At 41.9% G+C, this 19,290-nt stretch overlaps 1 protein-coding gene across 2 annotated transcripts in view; it reads right to left on the bottom strand.

The window, feature by feature from the left end:
* LOC124622660 overlaps positions 1–1,975 on the bottom strand; it is a 55,889-nt gene extending 53,914 nt beyond the window's left edge. The window contains exon 1 of one of the 2 annotated variants that reach the window (XM_047148454.1): positions 1,910–1,975. In XM_047148454.1, coding sequence (XP_047004410.1) covers positions 1,910–1,948 — 39 coding nt within the window. In that variant the 5' untranslated portion in view covers positions 1,949–1,975. The remainder of the gene's footprint in view (positions 1–1,909) is intronic. The other variant, XM_047148452.1, reaches the window with a different exon arrangement.
* Between the last annotated feature and the right edge of the window lie 17,315 nt (positions 1,976–19,290).

Here is a 19,290-nt window from a genome sequence, read left to right as displayed (position 1 = left end):
AGATCGGAGCCGCTACTTCTCAATTAAGTAGCTCCTCCTGAGTGCACGCCGCTTGCTAACAGCGACCGACAGCCCTTAACTTCGGTGATCTGACAGGAATGAAACAACCGTACATCGTGCGGAAAATGAAAGAGCCATAAACTTCCGAGCTTCAAATGGTTCAAATGGCTCTGAGCACTATGGCACTCAACTTCTGAGGTCATCAGTCCCCTAGAACTTAGGACAACGTAAACCTAACTAACCTAAGGACATCACACATATCCATGCCCGAGGCAGGATTCGAACCTGCGACCATAGCGGTCTCGCGGTTCCAGACTGTAGCGCCGAGAACCGCACGGCCACCCCGGCCGGCACTTCCGAGCTTTATCTGTGCTGAGGGGAGAAAGCGGTGGAATTCATCCACCTCGATGATCGAGGAAGCGATGGGAGGATAACCTGCAGAAGGGCTTTCAGCGGTAACGTGTCCATAAGAAGTGGATTTGAAGTGTACAAGAGAGCGATTTATGGAAGAACGTTGTAAGGCCGGTCCTTGATCTTCAGTGTCCGTGATCACCGAAACGTACGTACGTACGTACTCAGTCAAAGATTCTAAGAATAAAATATCGGAAATATGGAAGATCTCTGTAGTGTCTGATCGTCTCGAGAAGCTATATACTAGCGTAAAAAGAAGTTTTGGAATTCATGGAGTAGCCTAGGTTAGCTGTGACGGGGCAATACATTATTTAACCACATATTAGACTACAGAAGTTGAAATAAAAGGAAAATACTTATATTTTGGGTACAAAAGTACAGTTTATCAACTCAGTTATTTTACATAGGCCAAATGCGCTATTCATTACACTTCCAGTTATCAGTTTTCAAGAATTTGAGGAACTGATAACTGGGTAGAAAGACTGCGTCAAAAGTAGGGCTTAAAGACAATCATAGCAAAAGGTACTGAGGAAAGAGCAGTAGAAACGAGAGATTTAGATGTAAAATACGAAAACTGGAAAAAAATTCTACAGCTTGAACAGCTCTGAAGACGCATTTGAAATTGGGCTAGAGAGTAATACAAGAAAATTGAGAGAATGTAGGAAATGAAATAGTTCTATGAAAAACAGTGAACGACATATTATTATCAGAACCGCATGTCCTTAACTGGGACAGATGAATTGATAAATGTTTCTTTGATATGAACATTATGTGAAAAATATTAGTTAAGATATCGGAAGTAGTTGATATAGAGCGATAAAACTAATGCCCCAAAATAAGAAGATATTGATAATGAAACTGAACTATTTAGAAAACGGTTAATTTTCAAATATCCCAAAAATAAATAAAAAATGTAACTGAAGGAAAATAGACAGTTAAATGATACGGTGAGTCTAATAATAGTTTTTAGTACAAAGAAACTTGTTTTTTGTAGCACACTGATCTGTTATGAGGTTACATATTTTTATCTTTTTGCAGAAACGGAAAAACACGTGTAGGTGCAATAATTTGTTGAAAGCGAAGTAGACTAACCCGTTTGTGTAAAGCTGGTGGTGTAGATATCTGTCAGAAAGACGAAGAGGAGAAGAAAGCAAATCATGTATAAGAACCCAGTTTCAAGATAATTGACTGTCCTTGCACAGTCTGTGACCTCGGAAGATTCGACAATGAACAAGGTGATCTGAGATTTAGAAAGTAGAGTGGATAAAAGGCAACCTGAACATATAATAGACTCAAGTGAGGACAGACCTTCACAAAGAACTCCATCGGATGCTTTATGATTTAGCAGTGATTTATAACTGATAAATCGTCTGTGATACAAGATTTTATTTAGTTTTGTATCATCAGCTTGTAACATATCTTGCGCCAATAATCAGACAGAGTAATAAACGTATATAAATCTACGATAACAGCAAGGGATCTTAGCTAGAAGTCGCACCTGCGCTAAGAGGTACGTAACAGCCGAAGGTGCCAGCATCGCTGCGTGCCTTACTGTGAAAGCGGCGTATCTCCTGACGGTTCTTTAATAGTCTTTTGTTCCGTTTATGAGATTTCTGTGTGCATTGAGAGCTACTCTATTCATAATAGATCACACATCACGAATATGTTTGCAATCTTCCCTTTCACGTTCGCAGATAGTAAGCCTCAGTGACGAGTTTCGGATTTAGTGAGGCAGCTTCAAGCAGTATCTTCTGAATCAGTCTATATGAAAACCCATCGTTACTATTCCACATGGGGCAGCAATGAGTTGGCGAAAGTAAAGCGAGTGTCTTAATTATTGGAGTTATTAAATGCAGCTGAAATGGAAGTGTCCTGGGGGACGAAGGAATTGTGCAGGGGAAATTATTTAAAATTTGCTTTGCTACATGCCAGACATTTTACGGTACTTAGCAAATGACCAAAAACTTTAGTTGCAGTATACTAAACTCCATTCTCAGCCGCTGTCGGCTTTCATAATGACAAATAAATATTGTTCTCTCTTCTAATGTTACAGGCATCGACGTACCTTTTTTAAACAATGACTGATTATTTGTGACAAATATCATCAGGGAATATGTATACTTTGATGGTATATTCAAAATGCTTAAGTGCAGGAAGTTTTGCATTCATGGTGACCAGAGCTGAAGGCTACATATTATTTAAGTGTCTCCATGATGACCGAGGGGGAAGACCACATATTATCCTTACTGTTCGCTTTTGCGCAATCAGTATTGTCTTTCTCAGTGATGAGTTATCCCAGAAAACTATTCCATAAGGGACTATAGAGTATAAATATGGTAAATATGTCTTGAGGTTGATTACTTGTTACCAAGAGCAGCAACTATTCAAAGAGCAAAATTAGATGTACTTAGTAATATGTCTGAGCAGCAGAGTAATATCTTTCTTCCAGTTCAATGGTTCATCACTGCGTGTAATTAAAAAGTTCGAGTATTCTACCGTACTTGTTGCAAACTGTTCAAATGCTACATCAATTGTTGGTGTGTCTGTATTGGTTGTACAGAACTGATTGTAGAGTGCATTCATAGAAAGGAAGAGGGCATTTTCAGAGAACCACTTAATAAATCTTACAAAATTATCAGTGAAAAGCTCTTCAGTTGACATGTCTCTAATAGTTTTTATTATAACGCTGCTACACTGTCTAGTAAGATCACTAGTTCTGCTTTATGAATGTTAAGTGGATGGTCTTTCACATGTATAAGAAATAGGATTCGGCTCACTATCGAACGCAGTGGGATCTTCTTCATGATTTCTTATCTTTCACCAACAAATTCTTTGAATTATTTAGCACAAATATTTGAATTCCCTTTGTTAAGTGTGATATAAAGCTTTTGTGTCTCAGACCATTATGAGTTCCGGCCGTCATTAAATCATAATTAGGGGCATTGTTGGATTTCCTTATGGCAAAATATGCTTTACTTTTTTCTAAGAGAGTGTAATGATCTCCTCAGTTAAACAGAGATAACAATATATATGAACTGGCGATATTACTTGATTTTAGGTTTGTGAAGAGGAAAAAAACACTTGTGTTCCGATGAGACACTAAAGAATGTGCTAATTCTACAAATATGACGAGGATATAAATTATGAGAAGGCTCCCTACGATTCAAAAACTGTACGTAGGTTCAGAAACAGGCTGATCGTTAATGTGCCGGAAACTTGGTAGTTAATAGCCAATTTAGAGCGGTAATTTATATGAAACTACTTAGCCTTATAGCGATGCTTTATGGTTCATACCGTCACAGTTAAAGTGCTTACGACTGTGTGAATCCCTTTGTAAAGCTGAAGCAATTTTCTGGGTAAATGAAAGACAGTTTAAACTGATTCGTTCCTGCACAAAGCACCTCTCATAAGTATACGCCAACTGCACTGAGAGTCCTGGAGCTCACCTGTCTCAAGTGCTTTCCAATGATTGCCCTTTGTCCGTTTTACGAAGGTCTCGAGACACAAATGAATACAATTGAGCCATTCCCAGATCATTGATTGCAAAGGACCCCGGCTCCATTTAGTCATTTATATGAGTCCATAAACAAAATCAAAGAAACAGTGCATCACATGTATATTCTACAATGTTAAAAAAAAATCCAAAGGCGTCAAGCATCCCTGGAATTCTGCCAGTTAAGCTGCCCACATCTCTGGCATGCTTTCTTATAAGAAATGTAGACTCAGAGTTTCGGTAAGCTAAGTAGTAAGAGCAACGGAATATCATTTTTATAATACAGGCTCAATGGCATTAGTTTCTACCGTTGCGTTGTTACATGCATCTACTGACACTGATATTTATAATCAAAATGTCTTCATTAAACACTTGAGAAATAAGGCGAATGGAGTTCTTTGTACACAAAAAATTTACTAGTTTACAACTTCATTCAATTTTATTTTGAGCCCCATTACGAGTGTTGACGGTTATTCCATCATAATCAGGTGCATATCGGATATACTTGTGGCATAATATATCACTTCTATTTATCAAGCAGCGAAGTTGTAATAAAGGAGGCAAACCCTTTGTACTGGTGACGAAACGCCAGCGTTATTGGCAAAACTATAATGTATCCAGTTGTATGTAAACTCTGTACTTACGGCAAATGTGAGATCTAATACCTACTCTGATATATTAATTTAGATGAATGTAATCATATTCGGAGTGATTTTCCTAGTTCTTTGACACAATGACAATTTGGTGAACTAGTTTCAAAGTTAATTTTAGTGAGCGAAGAGTGAAAATTCAGATAATAGACCCCATGGAAATTTTAAAAAAATCAGGAAGATATTCTCTGTACGGTCAGTCACATTATTTTCGACATCAAGATGTCATCTCTAGCAGTAGACTGAACATGAAGTGGAGATTAGTGCAGCCGTTGTCGTCATGCTGAAATGGAGTGATATAATTGACTTCCAAAAGGACATACTCATTGTATGTTGTTGTGGTCTTCAGTCCTGAGACTGGTTTGATGCAGCTCTCCATGCTACTCTATCCTGTGCAAGCTTTTTCATCTCCCAGTACCTACTGCAACCTACATCCTTCTGAATCTGCTTAGTGTATTCATCTCTTGGTCTCCCTCTACGATTTTTACCCTCCACGCTCCCCTCCAATACTAAATTGGTGATCCCTTGATGCCTCAGAACATGTCCTACCAACCGATCCCTTCTTCTGGTCAAGTTGTGCCACAAACTTCTCTTCTCCCCAATCCTATTCAATACCTCCTCATTAGTTATGTGATCTACCCATCTAATCTTCAGCATTCTTCTGTAGCACCACATTTCGAAAGCTTCTATTCTCTTCTTGTCCAAACTATTTATCGTCCATGTTTCACTTCCATACATGGCTACACTCCATACGAATACTTTCAGAAATGACTTCCTGACACTTAAATCAATACTGGATGTTAACAAATTTCTCTTCTTCAGAAACGCTTTCCTTGCCATTGCCAGCCTACATTTTATATCCTCTCTACTTCGACCATCATCAGTTATTTTGCTCCCCAAATAGCAGAACTCCCTTACTACTTTAAGTGCCTCATTTCCTAATCTAATTCCCTCAGCATCACCTGACTTAATTAGACTACATTCCATTATCCTTGTTTTGCTTTTGTTGATGTTCATCTTATATCCTCCTTTCAAGACACACTCATTGTATATGGGGCCAAAAGTCGAAGCATGACCGAAACGGCTAAGTTGGTGAACTGTTTGCGTGTGGGCGTGATGAAAATATACCGTGCATGACAACATGGAGCTATCCAAAACCGGCGTGTAGGCAACTGTGGTGCACTCTGGGCCACATATCAGAGATGTTAACGACGGCCGCTGTGTTACGTAATGGCAATAGAAGTCCAAGCGTTGAGCAACCGACTGCCCAGATGAACCAGGGGGCTACCGGCAGCGTCTCTTCAACGACCAGTCAATGAACGCTGCTGCGTATATTGCCTCTGCAATAGGTGGCTGGTTACATCTATGTTGACTGCTGTTAGTCGCGGATGAAGGCTGGGATTTAGACGCCAGTACCGCAAGTGGACGTCCTCTGAATGAGGCCGATGGCCTTCTCTCACTAATCGTGTTCTGTGCTGCATCAGACAGGTGGACGTTGGTGCGTACTGTGCGCAACGTCTGAAAGCACACACTCTGCTACGAGTAGGGAGCATTATGGTCTGGGGTTTGTTTCCATGGCATTCTCTGGGTTATATCGTCATCCTGGGAAGCACAACGGAGCAAGACAAGTATGCGTCGGTCATTGTTTTTCCTCGCCACGATGGAGTAAATCAGCAGTACACTCCTACAGCTCACACAGCTCGTATTGTATATGTGTGGTTCAACGAGCACAAGGTTGAGATCACCGTACCACGCTAGCCAGTTAACTCCAGGAATTAAACACAGTCGAGGATCTGTTGGAAGACCACGACATGGCTATTCGCACGATGGATCCTCAACCGGGAAACACAGACGTGCTGACCACGGCACCAGAGCCGGTATGGCTCGAAACCCCAGGCTCTGACTGGTATAGTTTCCATGTGAAACTTGGGTTGGGCAGGCAGTTTGCAAGATTGTGAGTGGTCCTTTTGTCCAGTTGTTTCACAGAAACTCTCACCTCATTCCAGAACTTTTCATACTAACTTCACACCTGCTACTCATTATCATACCAACATATACAATACCATTTGTATGGTTTTTCAAGACGTATTCATCTTTTCTATGAAACGTAACATTTATCGGCTTTTAATCGCAAGACATTGTGGGAAATCTTCACAACGCTGTCATAATACATAAAAATCTTTCAGTATTTTAAACATAGCTGCGCAACAGCAACGGTTCCACGTAATAATACTAAAAACAGCCGACCAGTTGCAATGGATAAAGTAATCTTTTTGACAGTGATACATCATTCCATATTAATGTAATACTGCCGCCTTCTGAAGAAGACAGGTTTAAATCTGTCGAAACCTAGGTAAAGATTACTTTATCCATTGCAACTGGTCGGCTGTTTTTAGTATTATTATAAAAATCTTTATCACTGTTTGTTTCATTACGCTGTTGTTAGTTAAGGCTACCTGATCTCCTGCCATCCTTTGCGTACAATATTGTTGACGGCATTTAAGATAAAATCGAATGGATATTTCGATGCTATTTTGCCTATATACACTCCTGGAAATGGAGAATAGAACACATTGACACCGGTGTGTCAGACCCAACATACTTGCTCCGGACACAAGCAATGATCACACGCACGGCACAGCGGACACACCAGGAACCGCGGTGTTGGCCGTCGAATGGCGCTAGCTGCGCAGCATTTGTGCACCGCCGCCGTCAGTGTCAGCCAGTTTGCCGTGGCATACGGAGCTCCATCGCAGTCTTTAACACTGGTAGCATGCCGCGACAGCGTGGACGTGAACCGTATGTGCAGTTGACGGACTTTGAGAGAGGGCGTATAGTGGGCATGCGGGAGGCCAGGTGGACGTACCGCCGAATTGCTCAACACGTGGGGCGTGAGGTCTCCACAGTACATCGATGTTGTCGCCAGTGGTCGGCGGAAGGTGCACGTGCCCGTCGACCTGGGACCGGACCGCAGCGACGCACGGATGCACGCCAAGACCGTAGGATCCTACGCAGTGCCGTAGGGGACCGCACCGCCACTTCCCAGCAAATTAGGGACACTGTTGCTCCTGGGGTATCGGCGAGGACCATTCGCAACCGTCTCCATGAAGCTGGGCTACGGTCCCGCACACCGTTAGGCCGTCTTCCGCTCACGCCCCAACATCGTGCAGCCCGCCTCCAGTGGTGTCGCGACAGGCGTGAATGGAGGGACGAATGGAGACGTGTCGTCTTCAGCGATGAGAGTCGCTTCTGCCTTGGTGCCAATGATGGTCGTATGCGTGTTTGGCGCCGTGCAGGTGAGCGCCACAATCAGGACTGCATACGACCAAGGCACACAGGGCCAACACCCGGCATCATGGTGTGGGGAGCGATCTCCTACACTGGCCGTACACCACTGGTGATCGTCGAGGGGACACTGAATAGTGCACGGTACTTCCAAACCGTCATCGAACCCATCGTTCTACCATTCCTAGACCGGCAAGGGAACTTGCTGTTCCAACAGGACAATGCACGTCCGCATGTATCCCGTGCCACCCAACGTGCTCTAGAAGGTGTAAGTCAACTACCCTGGCCAGCAAGATCTCCGGATCTGTCCCCCATTGAGCATGTTTGGGACTGGATGAAGCGTCGTCTCACGCGGTCTGCACGTCCAGCACGAACGCTGGTCCAACTGAGGTGCCAGGTGGAAATGGCATGGCAAGCCGTTCCACAGGACTACATCCAGCATCTCTACGATCGTCTCCATGGGAGAATAGCAGCCTGCATTGCTGCGAAATGTGGATATACACTGTACTAGTGCCGACATTGTGCATGCTCTGTTGCCTGTGTCTATGTGCCTGTGGTTCTGTCAGTGTGATCATGTGATGTATCTGACCCCAGGAATGTGTCAATAAAGTTTCCCCTTCCTGGGACAATGAATTCACGGTGTTCTTATTTCAATTTCCAGGAGTGTGAAAGTCTTCGCGAACATGACCATTATTTTGTGTTCCTCTGTCCAGTTTCTTCACGTACCCACATCAACTGGCTTCCGTGTTCAACTGAATTAGGTAAGTGTTCTCCTTTATATTAATACATGCTTTCTTGGAAATAAACACTGCTTGTTGAATCTATTATTTCCGGTATTCTTTTCTGTCTTAGTCTTAGTTATTTGATATCGATAAACAGCAACCTGCAATGGTTGGACAATGACGAGAAAATCTTGTATTCTTTGTGTTCTGCAGCTTACATTTGCTAAGAGACATGTTGCTGTGCACGCCGAACTGCATGTAACATATTTAATTGCTAGAATAGGTGGGCATAGAGTGTCATCCAATATTGACAGAAACAAATACGTAGGTGTAATCAGATATCTACAACATAACGTAACATTCAAGTTTTGCCATACAGCTACGTACATATCGTGCCCGTTCTTATCAATTGACATGAATCTCAATTACAAAATCTCAAAGATGACATTTATGGATGTGGCTTTAGATGTCATAGATCCTCAGTGATATTTAAAATAATTACAACCATGTCGAAATGCTGACCAGATTCAGCTCACTTTTAGACACGGTGAAAGTGCAGCACCCCCATTTCCACTTGATATTGTCGATAATTTTTAATATGATGCATTTCTTTAAGTCTTTTTTGTACTTATAAAGTATGTAATCCTTAAGCGTAAATTCAGTAGCCATTTCCAACGTCTACGGAAAAAAAAAAAAAAAGAGCTTTGTATGGTATTGTGAACTTCACAGCTCCAGCGGCATGATGTCCAGCATTTTTGCGTATGCACCCATATGCAGCTGTGCGCGAAGCTAAGAGGGAAGATAACGCACTACTACTCATGCATTGTCGACCATGGTGTGTTTATTGGCGTTTTTTTCTTCTTCATGTTTTATGGGGTGAAAAAATGCGTATCTTATTCCTTAATTGACAAATTGTAGAATTAGATTGCTGTCTGTTTTCAGATATTCTGTTTGATTCTTTTTCTTTTCCTTCAATTATTTTACAAAAAATCTTCAAATATTCCCATGCATCCCGAAGAAATACGTTCTGTGACTGTATGTCATCATCAACAGCTCGGGTTCTCACATATGTCTCTCCATGTGACAGCTAAAATTAAGAATATCGTTCAATACCTGGTAGTTTAATATTTCAACCACTCTTGTTTAATGACAAGAGACATATTTGTATCTTTAATTTTGAAATGTACCAAAGAAAAAGTAGACTTTTCGGCAGTGAACCACAAAAGTGCACTGATTTGTAATTTTTACAAATGATAAAAACTATTGACGATTTACAGCAACCACCCACAAACTTGTTTTAGGTTACTTTACTCGGAAAGCACCGTTACCGGTTCCGATTTTTTCACAATTCATCATCAAACGGTTCTTCATGTTTTCAATATGGAAATGATACATTGATTTCCTGTGAGTTGGCGTGAAATGTCTATCTGGCACATCAGTCATTGCAGTTTCCCTCCAGAGAAGTCTATTTTCAAGGATGTTCGTATTTTCACAATCAAAGACATTCATTTGAGCTATAAAACACATTAGATTAGCAAAAAAGCGAATTTTCAGCGTGCTTCACATGTTATGGTTCACAACATACGATAAAATTTCAGAGTTGGCAAAGTACATGAGTGTCGAAGATGCTGCGATGCAATAATACAAAGATATGTCGCTTTTTGAGAAGGGAGGCGTAAATCACAGCTATTTTTCATTGAATAACTATTTTACACTAAATGTAGGACATTAAATGGAGACAAATAACCATAAGTACTTTAGGTTTGGTGAATTACAGCGTTACAAACTTACTTTATTTAACGGCAATGAAGTAAATCTGTCACGAAAGAGTGTAAAATCCGTATTGGCTGTATGAAAATTGATAACGATAATACATTCATTATTATTGTTTAATGACATGAATAATAGAGACTGTTGTAAATATATACAGTGACGTAAGCTTAGTTGCATGTTGTGCAGGTATGGGCACTAAAATTATTTGTGCTGATGGAAAGTTGTTTCAGAAGTTTTTCAGGAAGTGAGTGTTAGCCTACGCAGTCTGTACGTGAAGGATATCATCAGGGGAAGTGTTTCTCTATGTATGTATGTCTATTTCTTCTAACAGATTCTTAGTGACTCCTTTTTCTTCTAAATAAAATATTTTCATGATGCTCTTAATGGATCTTGCTGCTGAATTGTATCCTTCTACAATGTGGGTTGCCAATATATATATATATATATATATATATATATATATATATATATATATATATATATATATATTACAGTTTCCAAACCTTAAGGCGTGAAGGTGTTCTTTTCCCTAATCTCGAACCTACTGACTGCCTGTGTGACGAATGTAGAATTTTGGACATGAATCACATGGCTGGTTATATATTCCTAATTTACGGTGGGGAGCCTTGGAAAAATTTACATCATGGAGGTCTTTGTACTGTAAAGTACTATTAGTAGAGAAGCTAATAGTAATCTTTTTTTAAAATAAGTTTGCAATTTGGTGTGATATTGGGCTTATGTATGGGACAACGGTATATTTAGGCTTGGCTTCTGAATGAAGATGATTTGTTGTGAACTGAATGCTGTGTGAACAGTCACTCTTGTTTTTATTTAATTTTGGAGATGGTCCTTTCTATAAGTTCATAACCATTATTATGAACTACTGTTTCGATTAAATTGATTTCATTTTGTTGACCCATATGACTCATAGGTACTTCTGTTTTCTGTTTTCCCTTTGAAGGTGATGTAACGTTCACAAAAGATGATTTTCAGAAATGTAAATAAAATTAAAGAAAAAAACTGAAATGTATGAGAAGTCAAACAAGCAATTTGATAATGAAGTCTCACTTTTAGGAACAGATATGATTAAGGAGAATCAAGTATCAATCAATGGGCATCATCTATAGGTGAAAGAGGACAGTACAATTTTATTCAAAATAAGAGACTGCATTTTGTTTTGTGGGTACTTCGATAATGAAAGAGACGAATCAGTATATGCAGGAGTGTTAAGAGGACTGGTGATTTTGGTATCAGAACTACATTCACATTTGAAGAATGACTTAGAAAGCACCACATTCTTCAGAGGTGTTACTAAGACCATTCAGAGTGAGATAATTGACTGCCTGCTACAAAGATACCATGAGGTGATAAGGGATGAGAGTAGAAAACCGTTCACGGTGGCTGTCATGAGTGATGACACAATAAATGTTTCAGAAAACTGTCATACTGTCTTTGTGCTATCATATATACTGAATGGAGAAAAAATGAGCATTTTTGAGGATTCTTTGCTCCAGAAAATGAAACTGCATTTATTAACGTATTTTAGAACTACTGAACATTATCGTTCAAGGAACTGAAGAAAAGTTCACATGTGGGACAACCGATAGTGCAAATGTTGTGAAAGGCTAATACACAGACGGATAAAAATCATAATACCACGAAGAAGTTATGGAGTACAAGCAAAACCTGGTGGGTCTGATTCTAGATCGCAGAGAAGATGTCTATTCGAATTTCGTGACAGTCGGATAAGAATCGCACTAATAGCATTAATATGTGGACGCAAACCAGCTTTTGTTTAAACACACGTTGTATGTGTTGTGTGCTTTAGTTACCTTTGAAATTGGATGTGGCGAGTTACTAGTCAAGAATGCCTTCAAGATGACAAAGGTACCATTACCAACACCTCACTGAGTTTGAAAGGGGGCATGTAATATGGGTACGAGAAGGTGGTCGTTTCTTCTGAGATACTGCAGGAAGACTTCGCAGGGATGTGGCATTGTACATGATCACGAGAATGTACGGTTGCAAAAGGACCGGACTCTGGGTGGCCATGTGTCACTACCAAGTTGGAAGGCCATGGTCTTCAATGTATGAATCTGTGGCATCGTACTACATCTGCCGCACCAAGCTGAACAGATATTGGAAGCACCATAACGAGCTAGTACAAACCGGTTACTTCAAAGGCAGCTCCAAGACAGCTCCAAGAAGATAGAGTGCATTCCACTGGCCCCAAACTACCATCTTTTCCGACTTCTGTGGTGTCAAGCGAGAGCTCACTGAAGGGTAAGGTGGGAGTCTGTTGTGTTTCCTGACAAAAGGTGGTTCTGCCTTGGTGCTAGTGATGGCCGTGTGTCCGTTTCAAGGAGGCCTGTTGAGGGCTTGCAACCAACCTGTCTGCATGCTAGACACAATGGACCTACTTCTGGAGTTATGGTCTGTGGTACAATTTGAAATGAAAAAGGAACACACACGTGGTTATCCAACGCATGCTGACAGTACGTTTGTACGCCAAACTGGTGATACCACCTTTTGAACTGCCATCCATGATCACAAGGGGTGTTATCCAACACGATTACTCTCGCACATATACCGCTGTACGTAATATGTGGCCTTGGCCTGTCTCCAATCTAGCACATGTGGATCATCATCAGAGAACATCTCCAGTGCCATCCTACCAAGAGCAGTAGTCATGGACCACTATCCCACAAAGTGACATCCTGCACCTCTACAACACATTACATGCACTTTTGCATGCTTGCACCAACATTCTGGCGGTTGCACCGGTTATTAATTTAACAGCAAAATTTCACATGTCCAATAGTTTATCTCGTTCTTACATTAACCTGAGATCTTGCAATGTTAGTCACTTAAGTACGTGGCTTCGTTAAATGTATTCTTGCAATTTCGTTGCTCTACTTTTATTACCTTTTGTTGTTTCGATTTCTTTCCGTCAGTGTGGAATGAGTTCAACAAGAAATTAGAGCATTTCTTTGTAATGCGCGTTTTATTCCTGTTTTCCACATTATCTTTATTAATTAATAATAAATGCAGCAAGTATTAAATGGAGCGCAAGAATACATTTCTCTAAATTATACTAGTCGCACCATTCGTCTTCAGTTCTCATCAACATGTGTCTCTTCTCAAACATCACATGGATGTTAGCACTCCATGTCCATCCTCTACGAGGAGTTCATGACAATTTTCAACTTCTGAAGAACTATCCTACCGGAATTCGGTGAACATCAAATGCAGATGAAACCATTGCAGAAGCGAGAGGAATTTTAAAACAACAGAATGATGATATTTTCAAGTTTTGGTAAGACGTTTTCATCATATTTTGATGTTGATATATTTTACAGCCAAAAGCAAACTCGAGCAGTCCGCCTGTATAATAATAAGTGCACAACACGTTTCAAAACCGCTACTTTATAATTAAGAATGTCTACAGTCAGAATCCTCGAAAAGTCTTTTTGAGAGAAGCTAAGGAAATGTGTCACTATATATGCGTAGATATAATGAACAGACATTCTTCCACTAAACGATACCTGCTAAATTATTCAACAACAGATGCCTCACCTGTTTTAAGAATGAACATCCTTTGTTAGAGATAGGAACACTGAATCAGAATCTGAATCAAAAGCTTGAAACTGAACTAAGAGTGTTGTACTGCATTGCGAAGCTTATAAAAATGTTCTTGACTGTGCTGTAGCAATGTCGGATGTGTGGGGCTGCTTTGGTGTCTAGGCGATAGAATGCTGGGTTTTGGAGGAGGTGGTGCTGCCATTGATGGTTAAGAAAACCAACTCTGCAGGATATAAATTTTTTAAAGTAGTTTTGAGATCCATATACGCCATCTGCAGGTGTGTGGTCTATCATCGGTGCCACTGACGTAGGAGAGCGGCAGCAAGGGGATGGCCGTTTGACGTCTGCATTCTGATTTGCTGCCACTGATTACCCTACCTGCAATGGTACATATATGTTTCTGATTGAGCATTGCCAGTGGTGTGAATGTCTGCCAAATTCTCGGAGGTGTTCACATCTATCACATATGGATACTATAGAAAACTGTGTATGGTGACAAATGCTGATATTGTGCAGACTCGTTCTCGAAAGTTTATTGCTTTGAAACTAAAATCACGATTCTGTAATGTTACTCAGTTTTTTTTCGGAGGAAATGATATCATGGTGTTACAACTACCACTGTATTAAGAAGAGGTAATACCTATTTTCATATGTAATGTTAGTACGCAGTCTTCATCATCACTTTGACAAGAACAGCAGCCACATCCTTTACGTTAAGACAACTCTACCATAAGTTTTGTGACTATCTCCAGTCCAGTGTAAATCATAAAAGATGTTTAGAATGCCTATTTATCATCCATGGCTATCATATCCGAGGTATCATGCAATGAATGTATATATTTGTGTACCATCAATACTACAATTTATTACAGGAACATTTAAATTATGTAACAAATCTATGGCAGACACCACATCTGCCAGTAACTGAGAGAATTCAATTAATTTTTAAACGGATCCAACTGAGAACAAAGGGTTATAAAGCAATTTTGTTCGCGTATCATCAGAAGTAGTTAACACCCACAAAGCTATTGGTAAGTACATCAGCATGTGATAGCTTTCCACGAGTGTTTCCAGTAAGGCACACCTTTTGCATTTCCTATTTGCATTCAGAGTATTTCCATTATGAGTTGACAGCTAGTCGAGGAAAGTTTTCAGAAATTGGTTAAAAAACTTTATTTCATAGGCTCCAGTCAAGTCTTTACAAGTCCTCTCCTGCAGTAACATCGGCCGTGTCTACGTGACCAAAGCTGCCTGCTGCTCAGAACCATGGAAGTTCCATCAAATTAAAGGGGCTGATTAAGGATGCTTTCAGCCTTCTGCTGAAGTTACTGACCGATTCACGCCATCGGTTTAGCTAATATGATGTGTGAGAGGCCGGTCACTTGAGTGGGTGCTGGAGGGTAATAGAGAGCAGAAGATTGGCCCTTCTCTCTCTTTCGATCTAGACCTCGAATAGAACAGCAGTCTTCCATTGGAGGCAGAACATCTGGTTCGGCACTCCACGACTTGCCACCAGCAGAGATTCATACAAACTGTCACCTCACCTGCTGCAAAACTTGTTTAGTTTGTACATCCTCCTACACTGGCCCATAACTGCTAACTTCCTGCCCTAAACACATACCACGTATCCTGTATACTGACCCACTGCCTGTTCTCATTTACCATCGGCCCTGGATGCCCACTCCCGACCTCTCTACTACTTACACATGGGTGTCTCAACCACAATCCCTCCCCAGCTTTCGGAGCATAGGGTGGCCATCAATTTTCAGTTCATGTCCGATGCTTCATGGTCAGTGAGAAATATTATGCACTTTTAGTTCACTGTGAGCCAAGTTTAGGTGCTGCAGCGTGGCAGTTATGCTCCTGGTCAGATGGCGACTGTACACATTCTGACAGCAACAACTGACAGTCCAGCCCGCTGCTGGCCACACAGCTCTGTAACATGTCCGCCATGCCGCTCGTAGCAGGAGCGACACATGTGCACCATGTGCCAGCTACGCCATGCTTGCCGCAGTTCACTGCTGACACAATTGTGCCATGTCGTCACAAAGTTGTCCGCATGAACAGGGAGTGCAAAACCAAGAAACACTCCGTGCCGCTTCCATAGCTTCACCAAGCCCACATGTGCGGGTAATGGTTGGTCGGGTCCCCTACACTGCCACTGCCTGAAGATGGCGCCACTACAGTTTCATGTTGCCCACCCACTGTCGTCACCTGTCCACTGTGTGCCACGTGGCTGGCCACACTGCTTTGCGACAACACGGCTAGCCAACCCTGCCAGAACAGCATCCAGGGCCACACACTGCAGAAACGGAGTCTCGCAACTCACACGTTTCCTTTGCAGGCACTGTTGTTGCTGCCACCCAGTTGTGCGATGCACCTGCGGCAACACCACACACAGGCGTCGTTACTTGTTCGCCAAGTGGCACCCTCAAGCTGCATCTCTTTAAGGGTCCTGGTCAAATCACCAGGGTGCCTACCTTTACCATCACTCAACCGGCTACGGTGCGCCCATGCTCGCCGTTCCTGCTGCCCCCATCTAAGCACTGTGCCACATGCAATTGTATATATACGAGGGTTGGAACTTAAATAGTGGCAACTATTTATTCACAACCGATACGATAGAGTTACGTATTTTCACCTGTTACTGTCCTTCAAAGTAGTCACCAGCGTTGTGTAGAACCCGTTGAAAGCTACGTGGAGACGTAGTAAACCGTTAGCAGAACCTGTTCTGTTGGATGGTGCGAATGGAACGGTCTAACGCCTGGCGAATCAGTGGAACAGTTCTGAAGCGAATGCCACGAAGTGGTTGCTTCATCTTCGGAATCAAATTAATGTCACAAGGACTAAAGTCCGGGGCGTATGGTGGATGGTAGAGCAAGTCCCAGTCCCAACGACCGAACAGAGCAGCAGCAGCTTGTGCTGTTTGCGCCCGCGCATTGTCGTTCAAAATTATGGGTGGGTTGCGCAGAATGTGACGCCGCTTCTTTCGCAAAGCTGGTCGCTGCTGATGCTCCAAAAACGAACTGTATTAGTGTGTATTGGCGGTCTGCTGTGGAGGAACGTAATGCGTCGGTGTGTTCACAGCAGCGTTGCCAGTATTTAAGTTCCAACCTACATATTACTGTTCGTTTTGGGAGAATAAGCTGCGACCAGCTTTTCGAAAGAAGCGGTGACACTTTCTGCGCAACCCACCCATAATTTTCAACGACAATGCGCGGGCGCATACGGTGAGAGCTGTGGCTGCTCTGCTCGATCGGTGGGACTCTGAAGTACTTTACCATCCACCTTACGCCCCGGACTTAAGTCCTTGTGACTTTGATTTGATTCCGAAGATGAAGGAACCACTTGGTGGCATTCTCTCCAGAGCTGAACCAGAGATTCGTCAGGCAGTAAACCGTTCCATTCGTACATCAACAGAACATACTCTGCTAACGGTATATTACGCCTCCCACATCGCTGCAAATGGGCTCAACACAACGCTGGTAACTACTCTGAAGGACAGTAACAGGTGCCCACATGTAACTCTTTTGTATCGGCTGTGAATAAATTGTTGCTACTAATTAAGCTCCTACGCTCGTAGTTCTGTATTGCAGCAGCTACGGTCAATGCCGACGGTAGAGACTGCTTCCTCCAAAGCAGACTTCTTCTGTTACGAAATCCTTCCATTTTGAGAGCTTAAGAACATTGGCAATTTGCATCTAGACCTTCGGAATAGAGTTCTCATGAATGATATTATACGATGTTGTGGCTTTAGGCTTTATTACTGCTGTTACTTGTGTGGATCTTACCCCTTTCAATACGTAGAAGTACAGAGGTGAGTTACATAACTTTTTTATTTACTGCATTTTGTCTTATCTTTACCTAGTAACGTTTTGATATGCGTTAGTGGAATTATAGGTACTACCTTCTGTGGCGTTTTCCTTGATCGGCCAGCCGTTGTGGCCAAGCGGTTCCAGGCCCTTCAGTCCGGAACCGCGCTACTGCTACGGTCGCTGGTTCGAATCCTGCTTCGGGCATGGGTGTGTGTCATGTGCTTAGGTTAGTTAGGTTTAAGTAGTTCTAAGTCTAGGGGACTGATGACCTCAGATGTTAAGGCTCATAGTGCTCAGAGCCGTTTGAACCATTTGAACCATCCTTGATCGGTTTATTGTTACGACTGATTTTATTTACAGTACCTTTTGACATCTGTACATAGTTGTAGGAGTGTTTATTTAACACATCTCAAAATGATTGTCATTGGTCTGATATCTACAGACTACACATTCATTATGGAGATGATGTCTCCATTTGTGGCAAACCGTCTCCTGAAAATGTTTTCACTTCCCATCACTGAGTTTGTCCTCAGTTCGTCATCTAGTGGGCAGCGTTGCTGCCTCTGGACCACAGGGTCCCGGGTTCGATTGCCGACTGGGTTGGGGATTTTCTCTGCCTGGGGACTGCGTGTTTATGTTGTTCTCATCATTTCATCATCATCATCATTCGTGGCCAGGAGCCTCATTGGATTGTGAAAAAATTGGACTGTTTAAAAAATACTTTGTATGTGCACTGACGAAGCGCAGTTGAGCACCCAACATACCAAACATCATTATCACCACTCCGTTTGACTTTTGAAAAGGTTTAGTTTAGACAATCCATGAATTTGTCTTCAGACTGCCCTGCCTCTTGGAGCGCCACCATTTGCCGTTTCTTCGTTTAGGGTCAGACTAGTGTAGGCAGCTTCCTTGCTTCCTTTTAAAATGTGCACCAGTTGTATCATCTGAATTTAAATTGAGTGCTTTCAACTTCACTACCACTGTGTAATTGTTAAGTGATGAAGAGAATTTTCTGTAGCTTTATTTTGGAGTTATGCACTAAGGAGGCCATAGGGTACAGTTTTTAGGTAACCTCCTGGGATCTGCATATAGCAAAACGTTTCTGGCAAGCAGAGGGTCTCACAGCTGCTCAAGGTATTTTTTTCCGTTTCGATTTCGTGTAGTGATTCATTCTGCTTTCTTTCAACTATCCTATAAGCACCACTTCTGTGCCCATGATGAAAGTATATCACTAATGTTGCTCCAGACATGAGCGCCTTAAGGGCTCTGTAACAGCCTGTGGCTACGTATCCCATCTACAAGGCTTCCAAAATCATTTGGGAACTAATTTCTTTGTACTTGATAGCAGTGTTTTTTTGTTGCTCGACCAGGCACAGACGCGAAATCCACATCGGGAGTTTCTAATAAGAGTGGCAAAGCATTACATTCCGACCATTCTGGTATTGTCTGTCAGGCGGGTTCAGGCTCCAAGGACATACACAGTCGTAGTTAGATGATTAGCACTTGTGTAGCTGAAACTGTTAGAACGCTGTGGGACACGCCTGACAATGGAACGAAAT

Source organism: Schistocerca americana, chromosome 7 (genome assembly GCF_021461395.2).
Source record: "Schistocerca americana isolate TAMUIC-IGC-003095 chromosome 7, iqSchAmer2.1, whole genome shotgun sequence".
NCBI classification, from domain to species: domain Eukaryota; kingdom Metazoa; phylum Arthropoda; class Insecta; order Orthoptera; family Acrididae; genus Schistocerca; species Schistocerca americana.
Note: the sequence above shows the minus strand (reverse complement) of the source record. Positions and strands in the feature narration are given on the sequence as shown.